This window comes from Dipodomys ordii, unplaced genomic scaffold (assembly GCF_000151885.1).
Source record: "Dipodomys ordii isolate 6190 unplaced genomic scaffold, Dord_2.0 Scaffold27, whole genome shotgun sequence".
Classification (NCBI taxonomy): domain Eukaryota; kingdom Metazoa; phylum Chordata; class Mammalia; order Rodentia; family Heteromyidae; genus Dipodomys; species Dipodomys ordii.
Window position 1 is genome coordinate 16499461 of NW_012267243.1, and position 25191 is coordinate 16524651.

Consider the following 25191-nt stretch of genomic DNA (forward strand, 5'->3'; position numbering starts at 1 on the left):
CTTGATAAGAAATGTACGCATTATCCTGCCCATGTAATTGTAACCCCTCTGTACAGTATGTTCACAAATAAAAAATAAATTAATTAAAAAAAACCACCTGGAATATTAAATATAGACATGATATAGATACGGGCATGACAGCTCATGTCAATAATTCTAGTACTAAAGCGGGGAAGAGGAGAGGGACAGGTGGGGAGGATTGAAGCAAGAGGACATGGAGGCCAGCCTGGGCTACAGACTGCCTCAAAATCAGACAAGCTAATAATTTTTTAAGAAAAGAAAAGTAAGCCCAAAGAAACCCAAATAATACAAATACGGATTCAAGAATTCTATTGCAGACCTACTTAACCAGAACCTTCTCTGACACGTCCCAGGCCCTGCTCCTAGACACACCTACCATGCCCATGTTAACCACTCTTCTGCTCTCACCTTCTGTAGGACCAATCTTTTCAGATTTCACATAAGATCATGTGTTTTTGTCTTCAAATGGATCAAAACATCACAGGGTGCCTCGTGATGTGCTGTTTTTAGTTATTAATTTAAAGGAGACACACACACTATGAAGTCTCCCAAGGTGATCTGGTGCATGTCACTGACTGGTAGCATTGCACGAGACAGTGATTCTCAAGCTTGACGGACACCAGAACCAGCTGGAAGTCACATTAAAGCAGATTCCTGGGCCCAATCTCCACAGTTTCTAAGGCAGTAGGTCTAAGATGGGACCCAAGAATTTATTCTCCTGGAGAAGCATCAGGGGGATGATTCTACCAGAAACCTGGTCATTCACCAAACACCTCTTTGAGAAGATGCTGCATTTGACCTATATCTCTCAGCTCCTGACCTGGACCCATTCCACACTGGCTCACTCTTCCACAGATACGTTCTCATGAAAAGCATCACCTGACATTGTCAGTGAGGCCCCTCTGCTCCAGCTGCTTCTCACTGGAAAGGAGTTGATCTGTTCTTCAGAATCGCCTTCAGCCATGGCTCATCTACTTTCCACCTTTTTTCCTAACACCTCTTGCCACCTCATCTTTATAATTCCAACCACTCTTCCTAATGTCCTCAACTCTTTCCTCATCACACCTGCTTATTAAAGCTCTGTCGCCAATCTAATAACTGTTCATGGTGGAGAGGGAGGAGGGAGGCCCGAGGTGCCTGCAGCCTCTCACATCAACTGCATTCTTACTACTACTCAAGTCTATATTCTGGGATCAGCTGTGTTTCTAAGGCTGCTTCAAATCTCCATTACCCCTTATTCAAAACACCTAGTGCCAGATGTTTTCGAGTTTGCAGTAATAAATGAATACTCTGTAAGGTATACTATATAATCTAATACATTAAAATTTCTGCATTAGTATGATTAGCCACACTAAGTATATTCTACAAAAATGCGACACAGATTAGGCTTTACCATCAATCTTACTGAAAATTGGTGTTCAGAAGTTTTTAGAATTAGTTATCATAGACAAAAGATGATCGTGTCTGAAGGATTATTCACTAGTGATAGGAAGTATCTTGATTTTTTTCATGGTACCTAATGCCTCTGGATGGCGCTCAGATGTATTAATATAATTTATAAGCTCCCGAGCCCTTTTCCGGCTTATCTCTTGTCATTTCCCACTTCCTGGTCAAAGCACTAGCCCTAATAATCTATTTTTAGGTCTCCAGAGAAAACTGTTTGCTCTTGTCTTTGTATAAGCCGTTCCCTCTTTGATAGTGTACTAGTAAAGAATCACAAATCTTCTTCCTCTAAGATAGAAACTACAACTAAAGATAAGTTATGAGTGTCAGTCTGTGGAGAGGCCTATGCTAACCAGGGCTGATAAATCTCTTATCCAATCATCTTTGCTTCATTTACTTTTTTTCCCCAACAGCATACCATAACAACATATACATGTATATCCAAATTCATATTTGCTTTAGTCAACTATATATATACACAATACATATTTTTAATCTTAACATTTTATTTTATAGTCACAAAGTGGCATAACCAAGTTACAGAATGTTTGGAAAAGAAAACCCAAGGAGATTCACAGGGTTTCATTACTCTATAAAACAATCACGGTAAGTACTGTCTCCTAGAGGCAGCACCACTGGGGACCACTGGAACCCTCTTTACTGCGGCGCCCAGACGCACTGGTTCTCACTTTTTATTGTTGTTGTCCAGCAGCAGCCTGCACTTATGGCTGGTGCGTCTCTACCACTTACGTGATAGGACACCATTTCAGTTATGCCTCTGCTTCCTTTATGCTGCTGCTTAACTGGGGTAAGAGTCTTATGAATTTCCCTTCCCTTCACTGGCTCCACACATACTCAGATCTCAGCCTCCTGAGGTAGCTAGGAGTATTGGTAGGTACCAACACCCAGCTGCTTTTCATTTTTAAGTAATATAAATAATATAAATTACATATAAAAATAAATGTTATAAATAATCTAAACATTCAAGTGAAGAAGAACTGGCCTATCATTTTCATGTGCAGAATTCAAATTTCAATCATACCTGATTGAATTTTCTACCATAATCTATGTACCAATTTTAACAATTTTAATTCCTGTGCATGCAGTTTAGGGTTTTTTTTTTTTTTTTTTTTGCTTAGAGACAACCAGGAAATAATCCCAAGAACAGACATAAAGGTAAAACAAAAGAAACAGAAGCAGATTTATTTTTTAATGACATCTGGGGAAACAGAGAAAATAAAACTGATTTCCATGAGCAGCAGGAACTTAGGTCAGCTGTCAGATGAGGATTAACATGGAAGTGGTGCAGAGACAAGACATATATAAGGATGAGTCATAAAAGAAGCATCATTTGCTTTCTTGGACAATAAGGAGCCAACAAATGACTTCATGTATGACTAATAGATGCCACACAGCAGAATAAAATATCTTGCTAGAACTGTAGGTAAAAGCTAGCTAAAAAAGCTTCTGATAAGCAAAGGAATTAATGAATAAATTTAATTAAAATCTCTGCTTGTTATTTTCAAAGGTTCCAAGATCAAGAAAGTCAGAGAAAAATGGACAAACTGCTCTAGATTGAAAGAGACTAAGAAGAAAATTAAGTGAAATGGATGATTCTGTCTTAGACCTATTTGCTATGAAAGTACCTTATTGAGAGAATTGGTGGAACTTGACAGTCTGAGAATTAGATGGCAGAAATGTATCCTATCTTCAATTAACCAGCACAAAAGCTGGAAGTGTGCCTGAAGTGGAAGAGTGTCAGCCTTGACTGGAAAAATAAGCGAGAGTACAAGGCCCAAAGTAGAAAATAAAAAGTAACTACTGCTTGCATAAAAGGTGAGGCATGTGTATTATATGGATTTGGAGAGACTCAGAACTTTACACATGACACCTCCACATTAATATATAAACATACTGTCATGTTAATCAAGGTCCTAATTGCATCTTCCAGTGGTACAACAAAGCACTTGACAGAACACACATAAAGTTCATTTGGAGAAATACATGTAAGAGAATAACAAAAAAAAACTTTTGTAAAGTATAAACAGCAATAATAAAAGTAGTATTTTGCTGAGACATACTAATGGGCTAAAATTTAAAGTCCATAAACAAGTTTAGGTATATATAAGTATTCAATAAATGACAAAGAACAATAAAACAATAGAATATACAATGTGGTGACAACTTGCAAAATCCATACCTCATCCAAAAGATCAAATAAATTTCAGGTGGTTTATAAAATTTAAATTGAAGAAGAAATATGGGGGGGAAGACTTTTATATATGACTTCAAAGGAAGAAATAATAAAAAAAGACTAATAGATTTTTACACAGAAAGCAAGTAACAATCACGAAAATATAGATTAAGAATAGCAACTAGTTTTGGTCATTGCTATTATATCACTTAAATTTGTCATTTTTCTTTAAATTTCATTTAATTTCCTTAGAAATACATAAAAGCTTTAAAACTACAAATAAGTTAAAAATAGCAACTTCTTAGCTGACATTTCTTTCTTTGCTTTTAGTTTAGAAATGACCCTTTAAGCCCCAAAATAGATTTTTACTTTTTAAAATCAGTTCTTTCATTTTTCTTATTTAAATTAATTAAATAAATTAGAGGTCAAAATATGGCTCTGTCTTCTATTAAGTATTTGATTTGGGGATGTTACTTAACCTCTCTGTGTCTCAATTTCATTTTCCAGAAAAGATAGACATAATAATACCAGGCTATTAGTGTTATTACGGTTTTGTGAAATAAGTGATTTATACAAAGCATGTATCATGGTAGAACTTGACATATAAAAAAGCACTAAGAAATGGAGCTATGAGATTTAATGCCATTCGCTTTTCTACTGTGCTCTTAAATTTCACTGGAATATTTTCATGACTTGTAACAACATGGTCTGACAAATGGTACTGCCACCTGATTTAAAAACTTATGTCACATCATTTAATTGATGCTGTAGTGTCTTGCTTATTATTTTAAACTATATCTTTAATTCTTTAATGAATATATATATGTTATATATTTAGCATCCTAAAATTTGAACTCTTTTTCTCCCCAGAGACAGAGCCTTATGAAGGTGTCCGGGCTAGCCTGGAACTCCTGTGTTCAATGGTGTTGGGGGTAGCCTGGAACTCCTGGGTTCAAGCACTTCTCTTGCTCCAGCTTTGGAGCATGTGGGACAAATCCATCCTACTGGTCCTTTAAAGTTACAGTCCAATGTTATCAGATGGCCAAGTAACAGTGTAACCCTAGACTATGAACATGGCTTCTCCTACGCCGGACTCTCCTGCTGGGCTTCCTTATGGGACTGCCATGTGCACAGGAGCTGGCCCATCCCTGGCTTACCTCGAGCAGGCCGTCCTCTGGCAGATCCGTACAGTGAACAGCATTCCGGATCTTAGTTTTACCAAAGATTGCTCTGAGGGTGTCAGGGCGCAAATGCCGGGCAATTTCCTATTAATATACATTTACATAGACATTAGTCTTATGACGAGCATAAGAAAAACATTAGCTCTATGAAACACTTGAATTATTTTTATTTATGAGATACATGTTGTACATTAAAGATGCTCGTTTTTCCTGGAAACCACATGAATGTATGAAAATTTCACACCCTGAAAATTTTGCATTTACTCTTAAGAATTCCTGTGGCCCAATGTAGAGTCTATTGCAATTTGTGTTAGAGGGCAAACAATAATGACATTTCCATTTGTCAACAGATTATTAAAAATCACACAAACTAGGGAACCACAAAATGGGGAGACAAAGGACAAAGGGGTTGGAACTTAGGCAACAGCGATACTCACAAGACAGTATGTTGGAAATAATCTGTACCACTGGGGAGGGGTTGAGGGGGAAGGAAAGAGGGAGAAATATGAGGGTAGGGGTAACAAATCAGACAAGAAATGAAATCACTACCTTACTTATGTAACTGTAACCCTCTGTACTTCACTTTGACAATAAAATAAAAAAGCATATAAAAAGTAAAAAAAAAAATCACATAAAACATGAGTCATTTCATTATTGTGAAAACTTTTATAAAGACAGTAGATATCTAAATGATTTGATTTAACATAAACCAGTTTGATAGTATTGAAAGATTTAGAAGATTTTTTAGATGTTATATCTACTTTGTATTAGCTCATTTAACAAGAAGCTACAAATAGCCCTGAATTTAATGAAAGCTGAGAGTTTTACCAACAAAAATAACAAAACAAGAGAGGTACAACAGGTTGACAATAACTTTGGAAAGGAAGGAAGGACATGGAGGACAGAGAGGGGAAGAGATGAGGGCAAGGTGGGTCTGAGGGGATGGATGACTACCAACATAGCGACAAGGTTAAGAGACAAGCTATTTAAATTGAGATTACCAAGCATGGTAATGAAGTCAAATTGAGGCAGGAATGTTGAAGGAAAGGAGACAACAGATAGAAGGAAGAAGGGAGGGAGGAAAGGAAAAGGGAAAGGGAAAGGGAATAGGAAAGGGAAAGGGAAAAGGAAAGGAAAGGAAAAGATAGGAAAAAGAAAAAGGAAGAGGAAAAGGAAAGGGGAGGGAGGGAGGAAAGGAGAAAGGAAGAAAAAAATCGATTCTACTGCCACTCATATGAAAGTGTGGCATTATTTACAGTTTATAATACTGGATAGTAATAACAAAAAAAACTATTACTAAAGGAATAACAGTGAATTGATTTTAGTTTGGATCACAATGAAGTATAATACATGCTTAAAAGATTTTAAAAACACTAAAATAAAAGTAAAATACTAAAAGTGAAGTGATCTTCCATAGACTGATTTCTCCTTGTCATTTCCCTACTTGTTCCTAATAGAGTCACATTTCTTTTCTTTTCTCTCCATAGTGAAAACCATGCACCATACACAATCTCCTCTCCCTAAAAGAACACAACTGCTTATCAGATACTAAAGGCAACACAAAGCACCACCGTACAATTTCAATCCATACCGTAAATGATCCTTAAAATGTTACTGCAGTATTTCTAACTGATCAGCTAAAAAAATTAGACTCTTTAAGTGAAACATATAGAGTCAACAACCTTCCAGACCACCAAATTCTTTGCATATTCACCGCCTTCTACAACCTTCCTTATACAACACCATCAAGTACTTACATATTTTACAGCTCATTGCAAGTACTAAAAATTCTACTCAGGTAATCCTGCAGTGGGAGGAATAATTCCTGCTTCGAGAATGATCTCTAAGACATGAGAAAATGTACCAAATAGAATTTTAATTAGCACAAAACTGAAAACAAAGAAGAGAATGTTTCCTGAAGTATTCTATGGCTGCATCATGCATGTTAAGGAATGTCAGTGTTTATTGAATAGGCTATATAATCTATTCAATACATCTGGACAAAGAGCACACTGCTTCCACAGTACGCCATTCTGGTACTCAATAACACAGGAAAGATATCTGGGAATGAAAATGGTGTCCCATTTAAGAAACAAAATAAACTGGAAAGAGATATGAAATATACTAATTATAAAACTTGGAATGAAAAATTTTGTGACCAAGTAGCAAATATATTCAAATAATATTTAACTTTTGGTGGCTAATCACTAAGTCACTAGTCTAGTCCTGCAAATATTAAATAAAGGGAAAACTTCTACCCTGAATTATAGAGTAAATATTTAGTAATGACATAAGTATAAAAAAAAACTGACCATGGTTTCAGTCCTGGCAACCCCAAAACAGCTGAAAAAAATACAATTCATTCTAAGCATTGCCCTCAATCCAGGGACAACAGGCAACAGGGTAATAACATACTACCAAAGGCCAACGAGGTAGCCACGGTAATTAAGATAGAAATACTCATGTCTCCAGCAATCACCAGTAGCCCTGGACAAATCTGACAACTGTGAACAGTGCATGTGTGCTAAGTCTTCTCCTTGACTCCTCTGGCATTTCAAAAATAACAAAGCTGATCTTCCAGCAATCTTATGCTAACTAACACAACTGCAGTTTTATATCCCTGGGAGACAGGCAACATCAGACTAAGTCACAGCTTAATGGAGCACAGGGAAGGAATTTCAAGTAGAAAGGAAACCAAGGAAGAACTCCAAAGGTTACTGCTATGTACTTTTCAGAGCCCCTATATATTGGAGATGGGAGGGAAAAACTGGAAGAGTACAAAGGAAGGGGTGACACTGTCCAAAACAGAAATGTTCTCTTTGACTTATGTAACTGTAAACCTTCTGTAATTCACCTTTATTACAATAGAAATTTTTCAAAAGAACGCTTGCATAGAATTCAGAACAAGTAACTGTGAAGTTAAACTCACATATCTATTCACTAGTCTCACTGAATAAACCAGCTGGCACTGGAAGCTACAAAAATCAAGGAAGAATCATTAAGATGTGCCATTTGGTGAACTGTGACAGTCTTCACCTTTCACATTTCTTCAAGTAAAAATTAGGTATAATGTAAATTCATAGCACCTAAGGAGGATTGCAATTCAATGTTATTTCAGGTGGAACAGTTAAACATACAATCTTGTCTTTTCTTCTAGATTTTAATAGACCATAGGACATGGTAACCACTGCTCCTGAGGAGCCAACAATAGGCTCCAACTAAGACAAAAATGAAGTCTATTGACAAGAGATATTTTTTTAATGGAAACTTGAACCCTCCTATATTTCTTCTTTTAAAAAAAGCTGGAGAAATCTCTTTACTCACTTTTATAGAAAATGCTTTATATTTTAACAAACCTACAAAGAAAGATGCATTTATATGAGCAAAGTCTGAGAAAATAAACATTAGTATAGAGGACAGTGATATTACTTTTTAGCAAATATTTTCCTATTTCTCCTCTACTTCCTAAAATACTGTATTATAAGAGATGAATCTTTGAGGTATAGTTATATTAAGAAACTTGAAAGACATTCTTAATCATTTCCTGCCAAAAAAAACTCTGCACAGTAAGCCCTACTCTGCCCCAATAAAATAAAATATTTTCCATCATTCTCTACTAGCCTAAAGAAACTTCAGCTCAGAAACTTCCTTAAAGGAATAATAATAGCTGCCTTTTTGCAATTCTAACTCATTGCTGAATCACGTCATGTTTGCTTATTCCCATCCATATACATACAGATATACATTATAATATTTAGAAAACCACAGGAAAAGTCATTCCAAACTGCCATTTGAGAGTAACTGAAACGAATTCCGGGCATTTACACTCTGGTCGTTCTGCTAGCACCGCAAATGTATATCTCACATCAATTATTTTCAGAACCAGCCCATTCCTCACTCTACCAACTCAATTTTTCTTTGATTCTTGGTGATGCCCTTGTCATCGCATACATTCACAATAGAGAATACAGGGCTACTTCAAATATTTCATTTAACAGTCACAACCAATGGATCACTCCCTCATTTACCCCATTTGTTAACCTGTACCTCCATTTGGTCAACAAGTATTTATTTACAGGGTTGGGGTTTGGATATGAAACCTTGGTTCCAGCTTGGTTCCCCCCTATGGTTTATCCCCTGTTGTCACTGTATTTGATTTTGGTTCCCTGGGACTTGTATATATGTTTGTCTGAATTAGAGAAGGGAAGGGAACAACAAAATGGTGAGACAAAGGACAAAGGGGTAAAACAATGCAACAACAGTGATACTCATAAGACAGTATGTTGGAAATGACCTGTACAACTTGGGGGAGAGGAGAGAGGGAGAGGAGAAAAATGAGAGAGGGGATAACAAGTTCGACAAGAAATACACTATCTTACTCATGTAACAGCAACTGCTCTGCCCATCACTTTGACAGTAACATTTTTGTAAAGAGATTTCACAGAGAAAAAAAAGATACAGTGACTTGCTGTATAGCTGATATTTTATGTTCTCTCTGTAAGAGAAAATATATCTTTTTTCTTTGTTGTGTTCTGAATGTCAAGAACACCTAATGTATAGTAGCAATAAGCATGTAAAATGCCATTACAGATCTCTTCCTAGAGCTGAGAGGTCCACTGGAAATGAAAACAGTGTTTTAGTCACCTTAGTGTTTCAAGGTTTCAATACACTTCATGAACTGAATCTTCTCCAGGTATTTTATATGCACTTTCCTTCCCTTTTCCCTTTCCTTTTCCTTCCCCTTCCCTCCCCCTTTTTCTGTGTGCCAGAACTGGGGCTTGAGACAGCACCAGGGCCCACTCCTTAACTTTTTGCTCGAGGATGGCAGTCTACCTCTTGAACTACATCTCCACTTCCAGCTGTTTGCTAGTTAACTGGAGATAAGAGTCTCTATGATGTATCTCCTCAGATCTCAGCATCCTGAGCTAGAATTACAGGCATGAGCCACTAGCACTTGGTCTGAAATTCATGTTTCTAAAACATACATGAAAAAAAAAGGTATTTTTGAAATTTATCAGACTGAATCGCCAGTGGAGTAGTTCCATGAGCTCTGCACAGCACAGGACAGGTCTGGATATGATTCATGGCTGCTTCACCTACAGTTTCAGATGATACTTCCCCAGGTAGTACAAACAACCCAACAGCACCACACAATGGACACTAGGCTCCAAACACAATTTGTAGCTCTTACTTCCCTAGACCCTGTAATAGCCCATAGGCTAGAGGTCTGACCATTGCCGTGAGACTTTAGATATATGCTACATGCTTTTACCTCATGGTTTTATTGATTGGACAGCCTCTATAGCAAGTTTCACTTTCGAGTCTGACCTTTTACTGGTTTTTTCCGAGATGGATTCTAAGTCTTCTCTGCCAGAGCTGGCTTTCAGCTGTGATCTTCCAGATCTTTGCCTCTTGAGTAGCTAAGATTATAGGTGTGAGCCAGAGGCTCATGGTTATACTTGTGAGGAACTCTTGACTCTAAAGTGTGATACTCATGCATTTTAAAATTTATTGGAAAATTGGATCTGCTCCTAAAGTTAGGAGAACTAAAGAAAAGCAGAAGTCAGAGAAAGACTAGGTAAATCAGGTTACCAGAAATGTGTTCTGAAAGCTCTTTTAAGCCTGAATCTATCAAAGCAAGAAATCAGAGTTAACTTATAATCTCATTGAGTCTAGAATCTATGGAAAGGAGAGAAGCTACAGTCCATTTCTGTTGATTAGTTTCATAAATGGGGGAAGACACTGATAGAAGATAGAGTATCATCAATTACTCCTCTACATTGACTTAAATTTTTTCACTTCTTAGCACTATTTGTATACTGCAGAAAAAGCGGAACATTTAACAATTTTTTAAGATATATTTTTGTCCCTCTGCTGGACTGGTGGCCTCAGCAGCCGACATGTGGTGAAACTATGAGGTTGCCAATCAAAGTGAGGTTTGCAGACCACCTGCTAACTTAGAGCATTTGGGAGTGTGTCATAAATGCTACATTAGAACAAGAAAATCAACCTACAGTTCCACAAGATCTCCAAGTCTTTCTGCACAGAAACATTTAAAAACACTGTGTCAGAGCATTTTCTTCTAGTACTGGAGATCCCAGAAGGTATAATGCAGGGTTTCTAATTAGTCTCCAGGCTAGGGGGTGAGGAACACTTAAAAGACAACAAAGGCGGAGGCTACAATGCTTGATAAGAAATGTTCTCATTAGGGCTGGGAAGGTGGCTCGGTGGTAGAGCGCTTGCCTTGCATGCATGAGGCCCTGGGTTCCATTCCTCAGCACCACATAAGCAAAAAGAAAAAAGCCCGAAGTGGTGCTGTGGCTCAAGTGGTAGAGGGCTAGCCTTGAGCTGAAGAGCTGAGGGACAGCGCCCAGGCCCAGAGTTCAGGCACCACGACCGGACCCCCCGCCCCAAAAAAAAGTAATGTTCTCATTACTTTGTCCATGTAATTGTAACCCCTCTGTATGGTATTTTCACAATTAAAAAAAAAAAGACAATCTAGGTGCCAGGTGAGAGCCTCAGACAGTACAAGGCTGAGACATTAGAAGGAGACATTCACTCAAGTTGGTGGTTTCTACAAGGAAAGACTGGGCTTGGAAAATAATAAGCAAGGGAATGGACAGTACATTTAGGAGACCTCAGCATAAGTTTACACTAACAGATTTGTAAATTTTAGATAACCTAGCACTCTGGTCAGGTTATAGTCTGAGAGAAATGACATGGTTGAAATTCTAGTTATGGTTACTCATCAAGCACCTGAAGCTCTGAAAGCGCGTAGACTAGAAGCGTGAGAGCACACACTGGTTTGTTGTGCAGTGTACCATCTTTCCCTCCTATGTATACACTTCACTTTTTACACAGATTCAAGATTTAGTTAAAATGTAGGAAGACAAACTTTTAAAAGGACTTTTAAAAGAAATTCTTTGAGGAGCTATAGACTTTTATAAAATAGCTGTTATAAGTTATAGGTGAATTAACATTTTTGTGACATTTGAATTAAGTACTTTCAAAGAGATCGTACTGCACACACTATCTATTTTTAAAGTTGTTTTGTTAACTAGAAAGTAAGTTTGTCACTGGACAAAAATCAACATCCAGCAGTGAAGGGTGGCCCATGTCTGCATGGTCCCATGGGACGTCCCCTCTCTGGGCCCACAGGTGGTAGGACTGTCACTGGGACAGAAATACAGTATCTCTCTAAGGGCATCCCAAGAACACGGCAGCGCAGGACTACTCCTGCCAACAGTAACTGCCTGGACTCAAACCTGGCACTGGTGCTAGTGGCCTCTACTTACTGACAGCCTTCCAAAGAGACAGGCTCTTTCCTATCTCAAAGTGGTCATTTCCCAGGGTATCAGGAAGGTTTGAAAGGGCTCTCCTCCCATCTAGGCGATGAACTAGGGGGCTGCCATTTGAAACTGACAAGTAGCACATTGGCACCAGGGAGATACAGCCTGGTGCACACTGCCAGGGCCTCCTGGGATTTTGAAATGCTAGTGGCTCAGCCTCCTCCCACAGCTCATTGCTTTAGGAAGATTGAGCCCTGCCATCCGATGGTACTGTGGGCATATCTAATTAGACGCTGGCTATTAAAGACGTCTACAGCAAGAAAGCCTCTCCATGAAATAATAAGAAATTACCAAAAAGGAAGTAAAGTGCCAGGTGCCGGTGGCTCACACCTGTCACCCTAGCTACTCAGGAGGCTGAGATCTGAGGATCGAGGTTCAAAGCCAGCCCATGCAGGAAAGTCCCCAAGACTCTGATCTCCAATAAGCCACCAGAAAACTGGAAGTGGCACAGTGGCTTAAGTGGTAGAGCTCCAGCCTTGAGCTGAAGAGCTGAGGGACAGCGGCCAAGCCCAGAGTTCAAGCCCCATGGCTGAAAAAAAATATATATATATATACACACACATATATATGTTAAGCTAAAAGATGTTACACAAAAGAGTATCAACTCCAGTACAAATGATTAATGTAGGTAAAGATATAAAAGGAATAGTAGGAAGGAATTTCTTTTAAATAACTAAATAAAGGAATGAAAAGATAACATTTTTTGTGAGTGCTCAAACTAACAGTTGGGACATACAAGGACAAAACAATCCAATATGAAAAGTGGGGAAATAAAAAACCAGTAAAATGTAGAAGGAAAGCAAGAGAAGGTCTGCTATGGAAAAAAATGTATACAATCCCTCCCACCCTGTGAGAGCCAAGGGGACACAGATGAGAGCGAGGGCGAGAAGCGATAGGGACATTACTCCTACCCATTACAGATGCTCAGGCCACATGAACAAAGTCCTAAATATTAAGAAGAACAATACGAAATCCAAAGGGTACATATGCACGTATCCTCAACAGGTTAGAATCACATGGGTAATAGTCTCTTGATGGATTGTTTCCAGTATTTCTTCTCTTATTTTTCTCTCATAATGGATTACTAAAGTGAAATTGAATGTTATCAAACAAATCTGAGGTCCATGTCTAGGATGATATCAACAAAATATCAATTGGTTCTATTGTCACAGAAAGAAACCTTGCTGCTCTCTTTATAGAGACTCAACATTTGACGGTATGCTGTCAAATGCTTGAAGTTTTTATGTTAAATGCAGTTATAACTTGAAAAAAGGTGTTTTTTAGATTCTAAATCATAAAAATTCAAGCTGGAACCAGTGTGGTAGCAAATACTTACTATTCTATCTTAAGAGGTGGAAGCAAGACAGGATCTTAAGTTCAAAACCAGACAGGGCTATGTAATAATATACCCTGTCTACAAAACAAACCACCAACAACAACAACAGAAATCTCCACCTGGGTGCCTGTGCCTTAGACCTGTAATCCTAGCTACCCAGGAGGCTGAGAACTGGAGGATCACAAGTCAATGCCAGTCCTGGCAGAAAAGCTTATGAACTCTATTCTACATTTAATCAACAAAATGACAGACTGGTGGTATGGCTCCATTAGCAGAGTATCATCTGTGGCAAAAAAGCTGAGTGAGAACATGAGGGCTTGAGTTCAAGATCCAGAACCAGACACACACACCCTGCCCCCCCCCCAAAAAAAACTAAGATGGTATCAGGCAGAACAGAGTTTGACTCTTGGCTTAATTCTTGTTAAGAATGAGTCCTTTGGAAAAATTAAAGATAATTTTAAAATAACTTTTTTCAAATAAGCCCTTTCATCCCTGAAATGGGCACCATCCCTTCTATCTTAAAAAGATGACGTGACAGTAAATAGGTACGAAGCTTCCCGCCAGGGAGTTAGAGCAGCAGCAACAGCAGTTCAGGAGATGTACACTTCCAAATAAACGTACCAGTAAACAAACAAAAGTTTTTTCCTTCCTGCAGTCTACAAAAACAAAAAATAACTGTGCTCAAATATATATGACATAAAATGTCTAGAAGCTGGTACTACAAAAAACTTTAAAAAATAAGTGTAGGACAATAAATGGAGGATGCCAATGTTTCAGTGATAAATGGCGGTGAGAAGTGAGCTAGATCTCTTTGGGAATCAATCCTTCAAGCATAAATACTATGACACAAAAAGCAAGCTACTAAAAACCAATGCGGGTGATATATAAATGGTGCTTTTTGGTGGTGTCCCAAAGGATTAAAGAAGCTCAGCCTGCTGTGAGAATCTTATCTGGAAACGCCCTCACAACTCTAGTTCATTCTCCAAGCTATTCTTAACTCCTCCTCAGTCTATCAGAGAATGGTGCTCATTAAGCATAGCTCTTCCCTTTGATCTGGTAGCAGCAACCATCAACACCAGGTTCACCAGAGAACTCGGATGGTTCCCTGGACCACTTCTTCATTCCCCACAGGGCTTATTTTAGTTATCTACTATCTACCTTAGTATTCAAACAAAACTTCTCTGAGATAAGGGATTTGTGTGTCAACTCCAAATTATGTACTATCTTATCTATCCCAGGGCAGAGGAACGTCTGACCCATAAAAGTAACCGAGTACAAGCTGAATAAATGAAAGCAACAATTAAGAATTGTTTTGTTCTTTTTTCAGAAAGAAACCACAGTCTGGAATATCATTAACAAAAGAAGTCAGAAGTCAGAGATTTAACATTTGCAATTTTGAAGATTGGAGAACAACTCTAAATCTACGTGAGCTGCGCAAGGGTGTGATATAGCAGAAGCTGCTACGGACAATCCCTTAGCAAGTGAGCACAGTACCTGGATGCGCCACCTCTTGAGTGAACCTGTGAGTCTGTCTTTCTACTGGTGACTGGTCACATCTCTATTGAGCAGGCTACTTTCTATAAATGAGACTCAAGGACTCAGGACTCAAAGACTCTGTCACATATAAATAGCCTTCAAAATGCTCATTTCTAATCTAATCAATAGAGCTCAGTCAGTGGTCAGGGTGCAGAAATGGTTAAAAGATTTGCATTTGCTGCAAGCTGAGTGAGTGGCCTGCATAGGTCTCTGCATGTTCTCATGCTTCTGTCTCCTGATATATAGAATAATATCTTTCCAAATTACTGTTAGGAGCAAATGAGGCATTGAACATTTAATTGCTTTATAATCTAAAAAAATATTTAAAATATATTATTTTTCAAAATAATTAAGATTTTTTGTAAAAATTCTAGGTTTACAAAATACCTGGAATTTATATTCATTTTAAGTATGTAATGATGAATGAATCATTATTTCTGAGATATAATTCGCTTTACCATCATGCCTAAAAAAATTATACACATTTAAAAAGCAAAACAAAAATTATCTTCTTGGATGTCAAGACTCTTTAAAAGAAAAACAAGACCAAAAATAAGTATTTCAAATTTAAATATTTACCTGGAACAATAATGTATCAACAGAATAGAACAGAGTTGAGAATAACCTATACATCATATATAGGTTATGAAGGGTGCTATTACCATCCAATAGAGAAAGAAAAGTTTTCTCAACAAATGGCATCTATATAGGCACCTGCCAAAAAATGAAGTTCAACCCATACCTCACACTATACAAAAATAACTGAACTGGATCCAAGACCTAAAGTAAGAAACTAAATCTCTAAACTCTCAGAACAACACACCAGTAAGAAGTTGATGATCTTAGATACGATAAGAGAGTCTTACATATGATATCAAAAGCAGGAGAACAACAAAAACAAAAATAAGCCTATCAAAGACTGGGCAAAGGAAAGTGCCTAGTGGGTGATGTCTGTAACCCTAGATATTTAGGAGGCTAAGATCTGAGGATCATGGTTTGAAGCCAGTCCAGGCAGAAAAGTTTATGAGACTCTTATCTCCAATTAATCAGCAAAAAGTAGAGGTATGACTCAAGTGGTAGAGCACCTATCTCGAGTGAAAGAGAACAGAAGGCCCTGAATTCAAGCCCAGTACTGCCAAGGTGCACGCATGCGCGTGAACACACACACACACACACACACACACACACACACACAGAGCAAAGGCCAGAGGCAGTGGTTCACATCTTTGCTTATCCCTCCCAAGGCCAGCCAACTTCTAGACTGTAAAGAGCTTGCCTGTGAGATTTCCATTAATACACAATCTGATCTACTCAGAGCCCACCCCAATCCTCCTCCTATGCCCTGACTAAATATTCCACAGAATATCTCAATAGCTATATACATATGACCATATAAGATGACACTAAGCAAAATGAACTCCAAGATATGGACACAAGAGGTTTTACTTTGTTCTTGTTGTTTTTAATGTACTATGTGATTTCTTGTTTCTTTTGTGTGCTCTTCCCCCTATGGTTTATCCCTGTTGTCACTGTGTTTGATTTTGGTATCCTGGTATTGTATGTACATTTATCTGAACTAGGGAAGGGAAGGGGAACAACAAAATAGTGAGACAAAGGACAAAGGGGAACCAATGCACCAGTGACACTCACAAGGCAATATGTTGAACATGAACTTTACAACTTGGGGGGGGGGGAGTGAAGATGAAAGAGGAGGGAAAGAGGGAGAAAAAATGAGAGGGGGGTAACAAGTTTGACAAGAAATGTACTTATTACCTTATTTCTATAATTGTAACCCCTCTGTATATCACCTTGACAATAAAAATAATAATAAAAAAGTAATAAAAAGACACTTATACAGTGAAAGGTTTGAAAAAGATATGTTAGGTGGATTTCAATGCTGTAAGGTTTTAAAGAACTTTATTCGTATTCCATATGGATTGTAATTAGCTAACTCTACCCACTTCAGAATTTCCAAAAGCAGAACAAGAAAGCAACATCTGTTGGTTCCAGCAAGGTAGAAATAGAGCACTTTTTAAAAATAAAATTTTAGTTAAAAATCTATGAAATTAAAATGGAAGGTGCAGAGTATTACTCTAAGAACAAAACAAAACAGAGTATTACTTTAAGAACAAAACAAAATGACACATCCAAGAACCCTTCTTTCAACACCAAGGTGTTTTCCAATTTACTGAAAGCTGACAAGTACTTAAGAAATAGTCTGAATGCATTTCTGGTATCTCTATTTCCTGCTTTTGAGAGTAAAACAACTTATATGTACATAAAATTTAAACCAATAGCTTAGGAAAAAGACATTTAAACAACAAAATTTAGACTATTCCAAAATATAGTGATTTCTTCAAGAATTTCTTCATCCAGATTAGATAACTATCTCATCACTCATTTCCACATCTAAATTACCCATAAGTTCTGATAGCTGTCTTCACAAAAGTCCCATCATCTCAATCAATTATCAGTTTGCCATACAGCTCTAGCACTCTTCTAAAATAAAAATTTGGCTACATCAATATCCACGTAAACTTTCCCATGGAGTTTTCACTGAACTTACAGTAAATACAGACTGGTTACTGTGATCTACTTTGGCCTAAATAATTTCTTCAACTGCATTACAGTCTATTCTCCTCTTTGCACTCAACATCAGAGTCAAACTGGATTTCTCTCAGTTCCTAAAATATGCTAGGTTCTCACAGTCTCACATAGATATTTTTTTTGTCACATAGATATTTTTAAACCTTCAGAATTTAGAATAAATGAGAATCATTTGGAAACCCCTCCCCCATTGAGAAATTGAGAAATTTAGCTAAAGGCTCTGAGGATAAGCCCTTACACAGTGATCACACTTCTTTAAAGCAGTCAACATAGTTACCATGTAGGCATATTTATGTAATTATCTAATGACCATATTCCTTACTAGAGTACACATTCCACATGGACTGAGCTAATTAGTCTATCATGCTCACCCCTAATACTCCACACCCACTATGCATTTGATAACTTTGTTTGAAAGAAAATTAAATTCTAATTCAACAAGAAAGGAGGTATAAGGCAAAAATCCCTTAAAGTGAAACTTCGAATTTATTCTCTAAGTTTATAGTATAGAGAATCTCTGGAAGTTTAATTCATGAAGGAGACTTTTTGAAATCTGCACTACTAGAAGGTATGCATATATACACAAAAAGTTGTTGCTGCTGCTGCTGGTGCTGTTCTGTTTGTCGCTTAACATTTCTGTTCTATGGTTTGAAATAGACAGTATTCCCCCAAACCCCAGTATCAAAGCACTGGCCCCAGGGTAGAAGTAATAGAGGTGCTGTGGACCTGGGAGGAGTAAGTCTTCTGGAAAGATCTTTGGATCACTGAGGTATGTCTGTAAAGGAGACTGTAGGACTCACATTTCTTAGTCCTGGCTTATGATTTCAGTGTTTTATGCTGACACCGCCCATTACTGCTACCTAGTGTCTTCACCAGAGGCTCAAAGCAATAGGGCCACCTGATCTCAGACCAGAACCCTAGAACTGTGAGCCAAACAAAAGATGAATTTTGACAGCCAGAAGGAGGATGAGCTTTGCTTTGTAAAATACAATTAAGCAAGGAGTTAATGACATTGTTAGGTCTACCTAAATACAGAGCTGGCCTATTCATTAATTCACCAAATATTAATTGGGTGACCAATATGTACCTGGTGGTTTTCCAAACATTAATTATACGGATGTAGATTGTGACCTAGGGTCTTTCTTTAGATGTGGGAATGACAAGGCAGTGAAAACATGAATTTCTAAATTATCTCAGTATAGTATAATATGTAGATTAATTTAAACTGAGATTCCTATTAATTAGCAGGTTTTTTTTTTTTTTGGTCCGGTCGTGGGCCTGAACTCTGGGCCTGGGCGCTGTCCCTCAGCTCTTCAGCTCAAGGCAAGCGCTCTATCACTTGAGCCACAGAGCCACTTCCGGCTTTTTGCTTATGTGGTGCTGAGGAATCGAACCCAGGGCCTCAGGCATGCAAGGCAAGCGCTCTACCACTGAGCCACCTTCCCAGCCCTAATTAGCAGTTCTACCTTTTGCTATATCTTGCCTGTAAGTTCTTCAAAGGAAAAAAAACCTTATTTGGCTGATTACTAATAATAAACTTATTATCACCTAGTATAATAGCTAATATGTAGAAAACATTCAATACCACTTTCTAAAGGTAGGGAGGCAAAATAATAGAAAGGAAGAGGAAGGGAGAGAGGCAGAGAAGGAGAAAGAGAAGAACAGGGAGAAAGAGAAAAAGAGAGAGAGAAATGCTAACTTGCTTGTCTCATTGTACCAAGCCACAGAATCTAGCCGTGAGCTTCGTACATACTACTAGCACACTGTTCCTAAGCTTTCTTGCCTAAAGCTGATGCTCTACCACTGGAGCCATGCTTCTAACCTTGCTTTTTTATCAAAAATTTTATTTTATTTTATTGTAAAGGTGATGTACAGAGGGTTACAGTTACATAGGTAAGGTAATGAATTTGTTTCTTGTTGAACATTGTTACCCCTTCCCTAGTTTTTCTCCCACTTCTCCCACCCCCAACTTCCCTCCCCCGCAAGTTGTGAAGTTCATTTCCAACTGAGTGTCTTGTGATTTTGATGCTGAGTTAGTTCACACTTTGCTCTTTGTCTCACCATTTTGTTATTCCCCTTCCCTTCCCGAGATCAGATAAAGGTATATACGACACAGGGTAAATGTTGCTGTTATTTTTTAATCTAGCCTTGCTTTTGGCTGGTTAATTGGAGGTAGGGTCTAACATACTATTATGCCTGGAGTGTCTGTGAATCGAGACCTGCCAGATCTCAGCCTGATTCTAATGATATAGGCATGAGCCACCAGTGTCTGACATGTATCTCTTTCTCTAATAAAGTTAGATGTCACAAAGTCAGATCATATTGATTGCTCCTTCAACTGAACTGTCAACATTTGGTCAGTATCTGTATCTTGCTCTGTAAGACAATGTGGAATGCAGGTAGATCTAAGAATTTAGACCACTGACAACAAATAAATTCCACTGCTTGTATTCATTTATATATCAGGTATGATTCCACCATTGTGATGGTCTTCACATTTAAAGCTCTATTTACATCCTCTCTCGGTCAAAGTATAACACCTTAGAGGATTTCTATGAAAAGCTTGCAAAATTTATTTACAAAATTTAGCAAAAGTAAAGAAAGAAAGAAGGGCCACAATAAATGCTTTTGTCCATTCTACTTGGTAACTAGGATGATAGAGATGATTTCCTCTTGTAAAGTACCATTTTGAACAGATTTTGTATATTCATTTGGTGTTGTCATTTATTTTAAGAACACTAGAATAAACATATCCAAACATGTAGCTAGTGAATAACACAGACTAGACCAGTCATTGAGAGTAACTTACAGGGTCGGCAGGCCCGCAGAACTCTCGAAACGTCTTGGCAGGGTTACTCTGCTGAATCTCCAGAGCCACACAAGGGCCAGAATACATTTCTGTCACCATCTCCTATGACACGTTATTATAAAGGAACACAAGAGAATCAGTAAAATTTGGTAATATTTTACTCCTCCTCTTTTTGTTGTGTTACCATCCCACTAATCTCCAAGTGCTAAAGATCTCTGACTTCTTCCCACCTGTATCCCATACACTGAGCAGTTTCCAAATTATGTCCACTTTTCCTGAAAAAATTCTTTTAGATATAGTCCTTCATCTCCATCCCTATCATTTTAATGGAATACTTCACCACCTCATATTTCCATTGTCTGAAATTATCTTTTAGTATATTTCACTTGGTCCTAGAAACTAAACAAAATACACAAAGCAAGTTTTTGGACTGGATGACAGGAGGCATGTACTGCAACTCCTGGGAGAGGGGGAAATGAGACGAGCAAATGATTGGTCCACTTTATTGCCGGCAAACAATTCCCAGAGAGGAAGAAGAGACGGACACACCAGAGAGTCCAACACTGTCACTGCACTAAAGACACAGGGATGAAGTAGAGTGAGGCCAGTGTAAATAGAATTTTCAGGACAGAGTAACAGAAAGACAGGATGGGAGGTGCCCAGATCCGAAGACTCTGATTTTCAGTCTTCATGATAGTGAAGTACACTGACATAGAAGCCTAGAGGGCCCGACTCTTTATAGGAGAGGAACGCATAAAATGTCCCCTCCACCAAAAAATTAATTCCTCTACTTTTCCTGTTTTCTTCCCATCTTCCCATCTTCTTTCATTTTCTCTTCCTTTCTTCTCTTTTGTATCTATCTCTATCTCTCTATCCCCTCACTCACTTTCAATGTGATAACAGATGACATCAAAAATAGATGGAAAGGCTGTTCAAAATGTATAAAGTGGAAAGAAAAACATGTTGAGCAAAGAACTCCATCCAACGTATGTTTCTTTGAAAGTTGATCCACATGAATTTTTGGACTACTTTTTCTATTTCCTTGAAGAATGAGGTTGGGATACTGGCAGGTATCGCATTGAATTTGTAGATAGCCTTTGGAAGTATTGCCATTTTCATGATATTAATCCTCCCCTATGACCCAGCAATCCCACTTTTAGGCATTTGCCCAAACGATCACAAAGCCATACTAAGCACAACCATGTTTATTGCAGCACTATTCACCATAGCTAAGATATGGAACCAACCCAGATGCCCCTCAGTAGATGAATGGATCAAGAAAATGCAATATATATATATATATAATGGAATTCTATGCCTCCATCAGAAAGAATGACACTGCCCCATTTGTTAGGAAATGGAAAGACCTGGAAAAAATTATATTAAGTGAAGTAAGCCAGACCCAAAGAAACATAGGTCCCATGGTTTCCCTTATCTGCAATAACTAGTATATGTCTGAGTCAAGCAGAAGATGTCAAAAGCTATGTATATATGATCATATAACTTGATGCTAAGCAAAATGAACCCCAAGATAAGGACACATGAGGTTTTATCTTTGTTGCTGTTCTTTTTAATGTACTTTTAATCTACTATGTAATTGTTTTTGGTTTCTTTGTATGTTCTTCCCCCATGGTACAACCCCTGTTGTCAGTGTATTTGATTCCGGTGTCCTGCATCTTGTATATACATTTTTCTAATTTGGGGAGGGGAAGGGAAATAAAATGCTGAAATAAGGATACAGGTTGACCTGTTGTAACAATGAGATATACAAGACACTATGTTGAAAATGAACTTCACAACTTTGCAGGGCAGGGGGTTGGGGGAAGGGAGGGAGAGAGGAGATGGGGAGATAAGGAAGAAAGAGATGTTAGGGGAAAAATAAAGGAGGGTGTAACAATGCTCAATAGGAAATGGACTCATTACCTTGCTCATGTAACTGTAACCCCTCTGTACAGTATTTTTACAATAAAAATATATATTTATTAAAAAAGATTTTTAAAAGTTGATCCAAAAAAATTAAGTCATCCTAAGTTTTAATTAAGAAATAAGGTTTTTTGGTAGGGTTTTGTTTTGCAATTTTTTCGTGAGAACAGGTTGCGGTAAGATAATACATCCTCCATTATGATAAATAAATAAATAAATAAATGGCAGGAATTCTCCCTGCCTTTTAGCATCTGTCTAGATGACTTTATACAAAATATACTCATTTGCTCTAAAAGGTGTTGAATGAAAAGGCACACGGGACTATGGAGGGGTGAGAAGTAGTAATGGAAATCTGAAGGCTTAACAAACAACCTGGTAAGGAGAAACTTTTTGAAAAAGAAAGAAAACATGTTTGTTTCCTTTGTACTCATTTACTGACCTATACTCATTTACTGATCCCATTCTGGGTATGGGATCATTTGATTCAGTTATGTTCATCCTCACCAGAATATAAGCTCTATGGATGTTTTATCACTGATGGTTACAGTATATCATATATATTCAATGTATCTTGTAAAAACAAGAAACTGTCATCCAGCAATGTACACCTAAGTTGCTTCTATACCTTGGCTCTTGTGAATAATGTTGAAATAAACACAGCATGCAGGTAAGTTTCCACATTCTGATTTCAATTTGAGTGTGTACATACCTAGAAATATGTATTACACATACACACACATACACACGCATACCTAGAAATGGAATTGTGGATTATGTATGGAAATTCTAGTTTTTGTTTTTTTAAGAAATTCTCACTCTGCTTTCTAAAACAGCTATAGTAATTTCTACCCCTACCAGCAGAGTGTAGGGTCTGTTTCTCCCGAGCTTGTTTTTGTGGGTTCACTGAGCTTTGGACCTTTCACTCAGCCTGAGGTCAGACACTTGCCACCACATCCAGCTCTTTGCCCATTTATAAACCCTCTTATTTTTTTTACTTTGCAATTCCTTTTTCTGATTTTCTTATATATTTTAAATATTAACCTCTTATCAGATATACAATTTGCAAATCATACTTTAAGGGATACTTACCTTATGCTTTATATTGAATACTTTGAATGATTATAAATTATACTGAAATTCCAAGGATCTGAAACACAAAAAATTGTTTTCAGTACTATGATTTTTCAATTTATGACAATACTTACATTATAATCAGTTACTACTCCTTTATAAACTTCATAGAATTCTTCAACATTAACCTGATCCATATTGAACTGTACCAAAAAAAAGAAAAAGAAAACATAAGCCAACTAGCCAAACAAAGAAAAAGAAGCTACATTTAGCCCTCAACAATTATCATCCCTTGGATATATTCTGCTTATAAGACAGACAGACAGACAGAGAGATAGGGTTTTACTCTCTAGCACAGGCAGAACTAGAATTCATTGTGACCCTTCCTCAGCCCTCCAAGTGCTGAGATTATAGGTCTGTGTCACTATACTCAGCTTGTTCTTTAACTTTTAAAATGTCAATCTCTTTCCCCACATTTTATTAGCATCAGTTAGTTCTGTGAAGGGATTTCTGTTTGACATATCTACATATGCCGACCACAAACCTTAACTCCCCTCTCTTCCCATCCCTCTCTTTCATCCCCTACTTAAACCAAGTTCAACAGCAAACCTTGCATCATTACACTTCACAGAACAACACATGGTGTAAAGGGTTAGCTGACCACTAAGTGCAATAGACAGAGATCATTGAGAGGTTAATGTGTGAGGTTCTATGCATGAATCACCTCATTTAATCTTCACAGTATATATCATGGCAAAGATGGTGTGACTGGTGCAAATTTACAGTCAGGAGGGCTACCAAGACCCAGAGACCCTATAGCTCCCCACACTGGCATTTGGCCTCCAGGAATCTGACTCACTGCACATGCTTTTAGCCACTACCCTACACTGCTCTGAATAAAGCCTCGTTCTTGATATGATTAAAAAAAATATGTCATAGAATGCTTGTTGGTAGATTAAAGGCACAAGAAGAAAGGTGACTAACGAACGTCTAGTGCTTCAGATTTTGTAGTGGGGATGAAAAACAACTCTATTTTCCTCTTAAGCTTCCAGAAAAATTCCCACTCTGGTGTATAACAAAACAAAGATGTCATCTGAGTGTCCTATTAATCTTCTGAAACAATAGTAAATAATAGCAAGCTTATAGAATGAGTCTAGAACAAATCATTCTTTTCAGACAGGCTTTAAATTTAGTTAGAAATAAAAATTTCATTAGGTCTAGGAACTCAAAACTTAATTTTAAAAAACAGCCTCTGATTTTCAATTTTATTTTCTTCTACTGTTTATTTTTGCCAACGTTGAATATTACTAAGAAATTCCTGCCTACATAGTTATTAAAGAAGAATGTAGCTTCATAGATAACGCTGCTATTAGAGGGAGGGAATTCTGTTTCAGTTCTACCTTTCAACCATGTAACCTGTATTATTAATGCAGCAAAATAAAAGCAGAAGAGATAACATGTTAAATACTTAGTAATTTGTTCAGGAAACTCTGATCATGGCTATTTAATCTGAAGAATAGCCCATTTACTCAGAATTCTCATGTCTTAGATGAGAAAATTGAGAATAAGAATGCTTGAAATTTGCCGGAGTCACATATCTAGAAAACAGCTGATCTCAGATTTAGAAATAGATTTTTTTTTAATTTTGAAACTCAATAACTACACATGTCATTACATTATCATGCTTCTAACAGATTTAATTAATAATAGTAATAATAATA

General features: G+C 37.5%; 1 protein-coding gene across 4 annotated transcripts in view; it reads right to left on the reverse strand.

The window, feature by feature from the left end:
- The window catches only part of Nme7 (NME/NM23 family member 7), a 94560-nt gene that overhangs the window by 19981 nt on the left and 49388 nt on the right, over window positions 1–25191 (reverse strand). For 2 of the 4 annotated variants that reach the window (XM_013015630.1, XM_013015631.1), the window contains 3 exons: window positions 23605–23673; window positions 20477–20578; window positions 4816–4923 (listed from right to left, as the gene is read on the reverse strand). In XM_013015630.1, the coding sequence (XP_012871084.1) occupies window positions 4816–4923; window positions 20477–20578; window positions 23605–23673 (279 nt within the window). Of the gene's footprint in view, window positions 1–4815; window positions 4924–18467; window positions 18591–20476; window positions 20579–23604; window positions 23674–25191 lie in introns of those variants that run through there. The other 2 variants (XR_001175041.1, XM_013015632.1) reach the window with 2 other exon arrangements.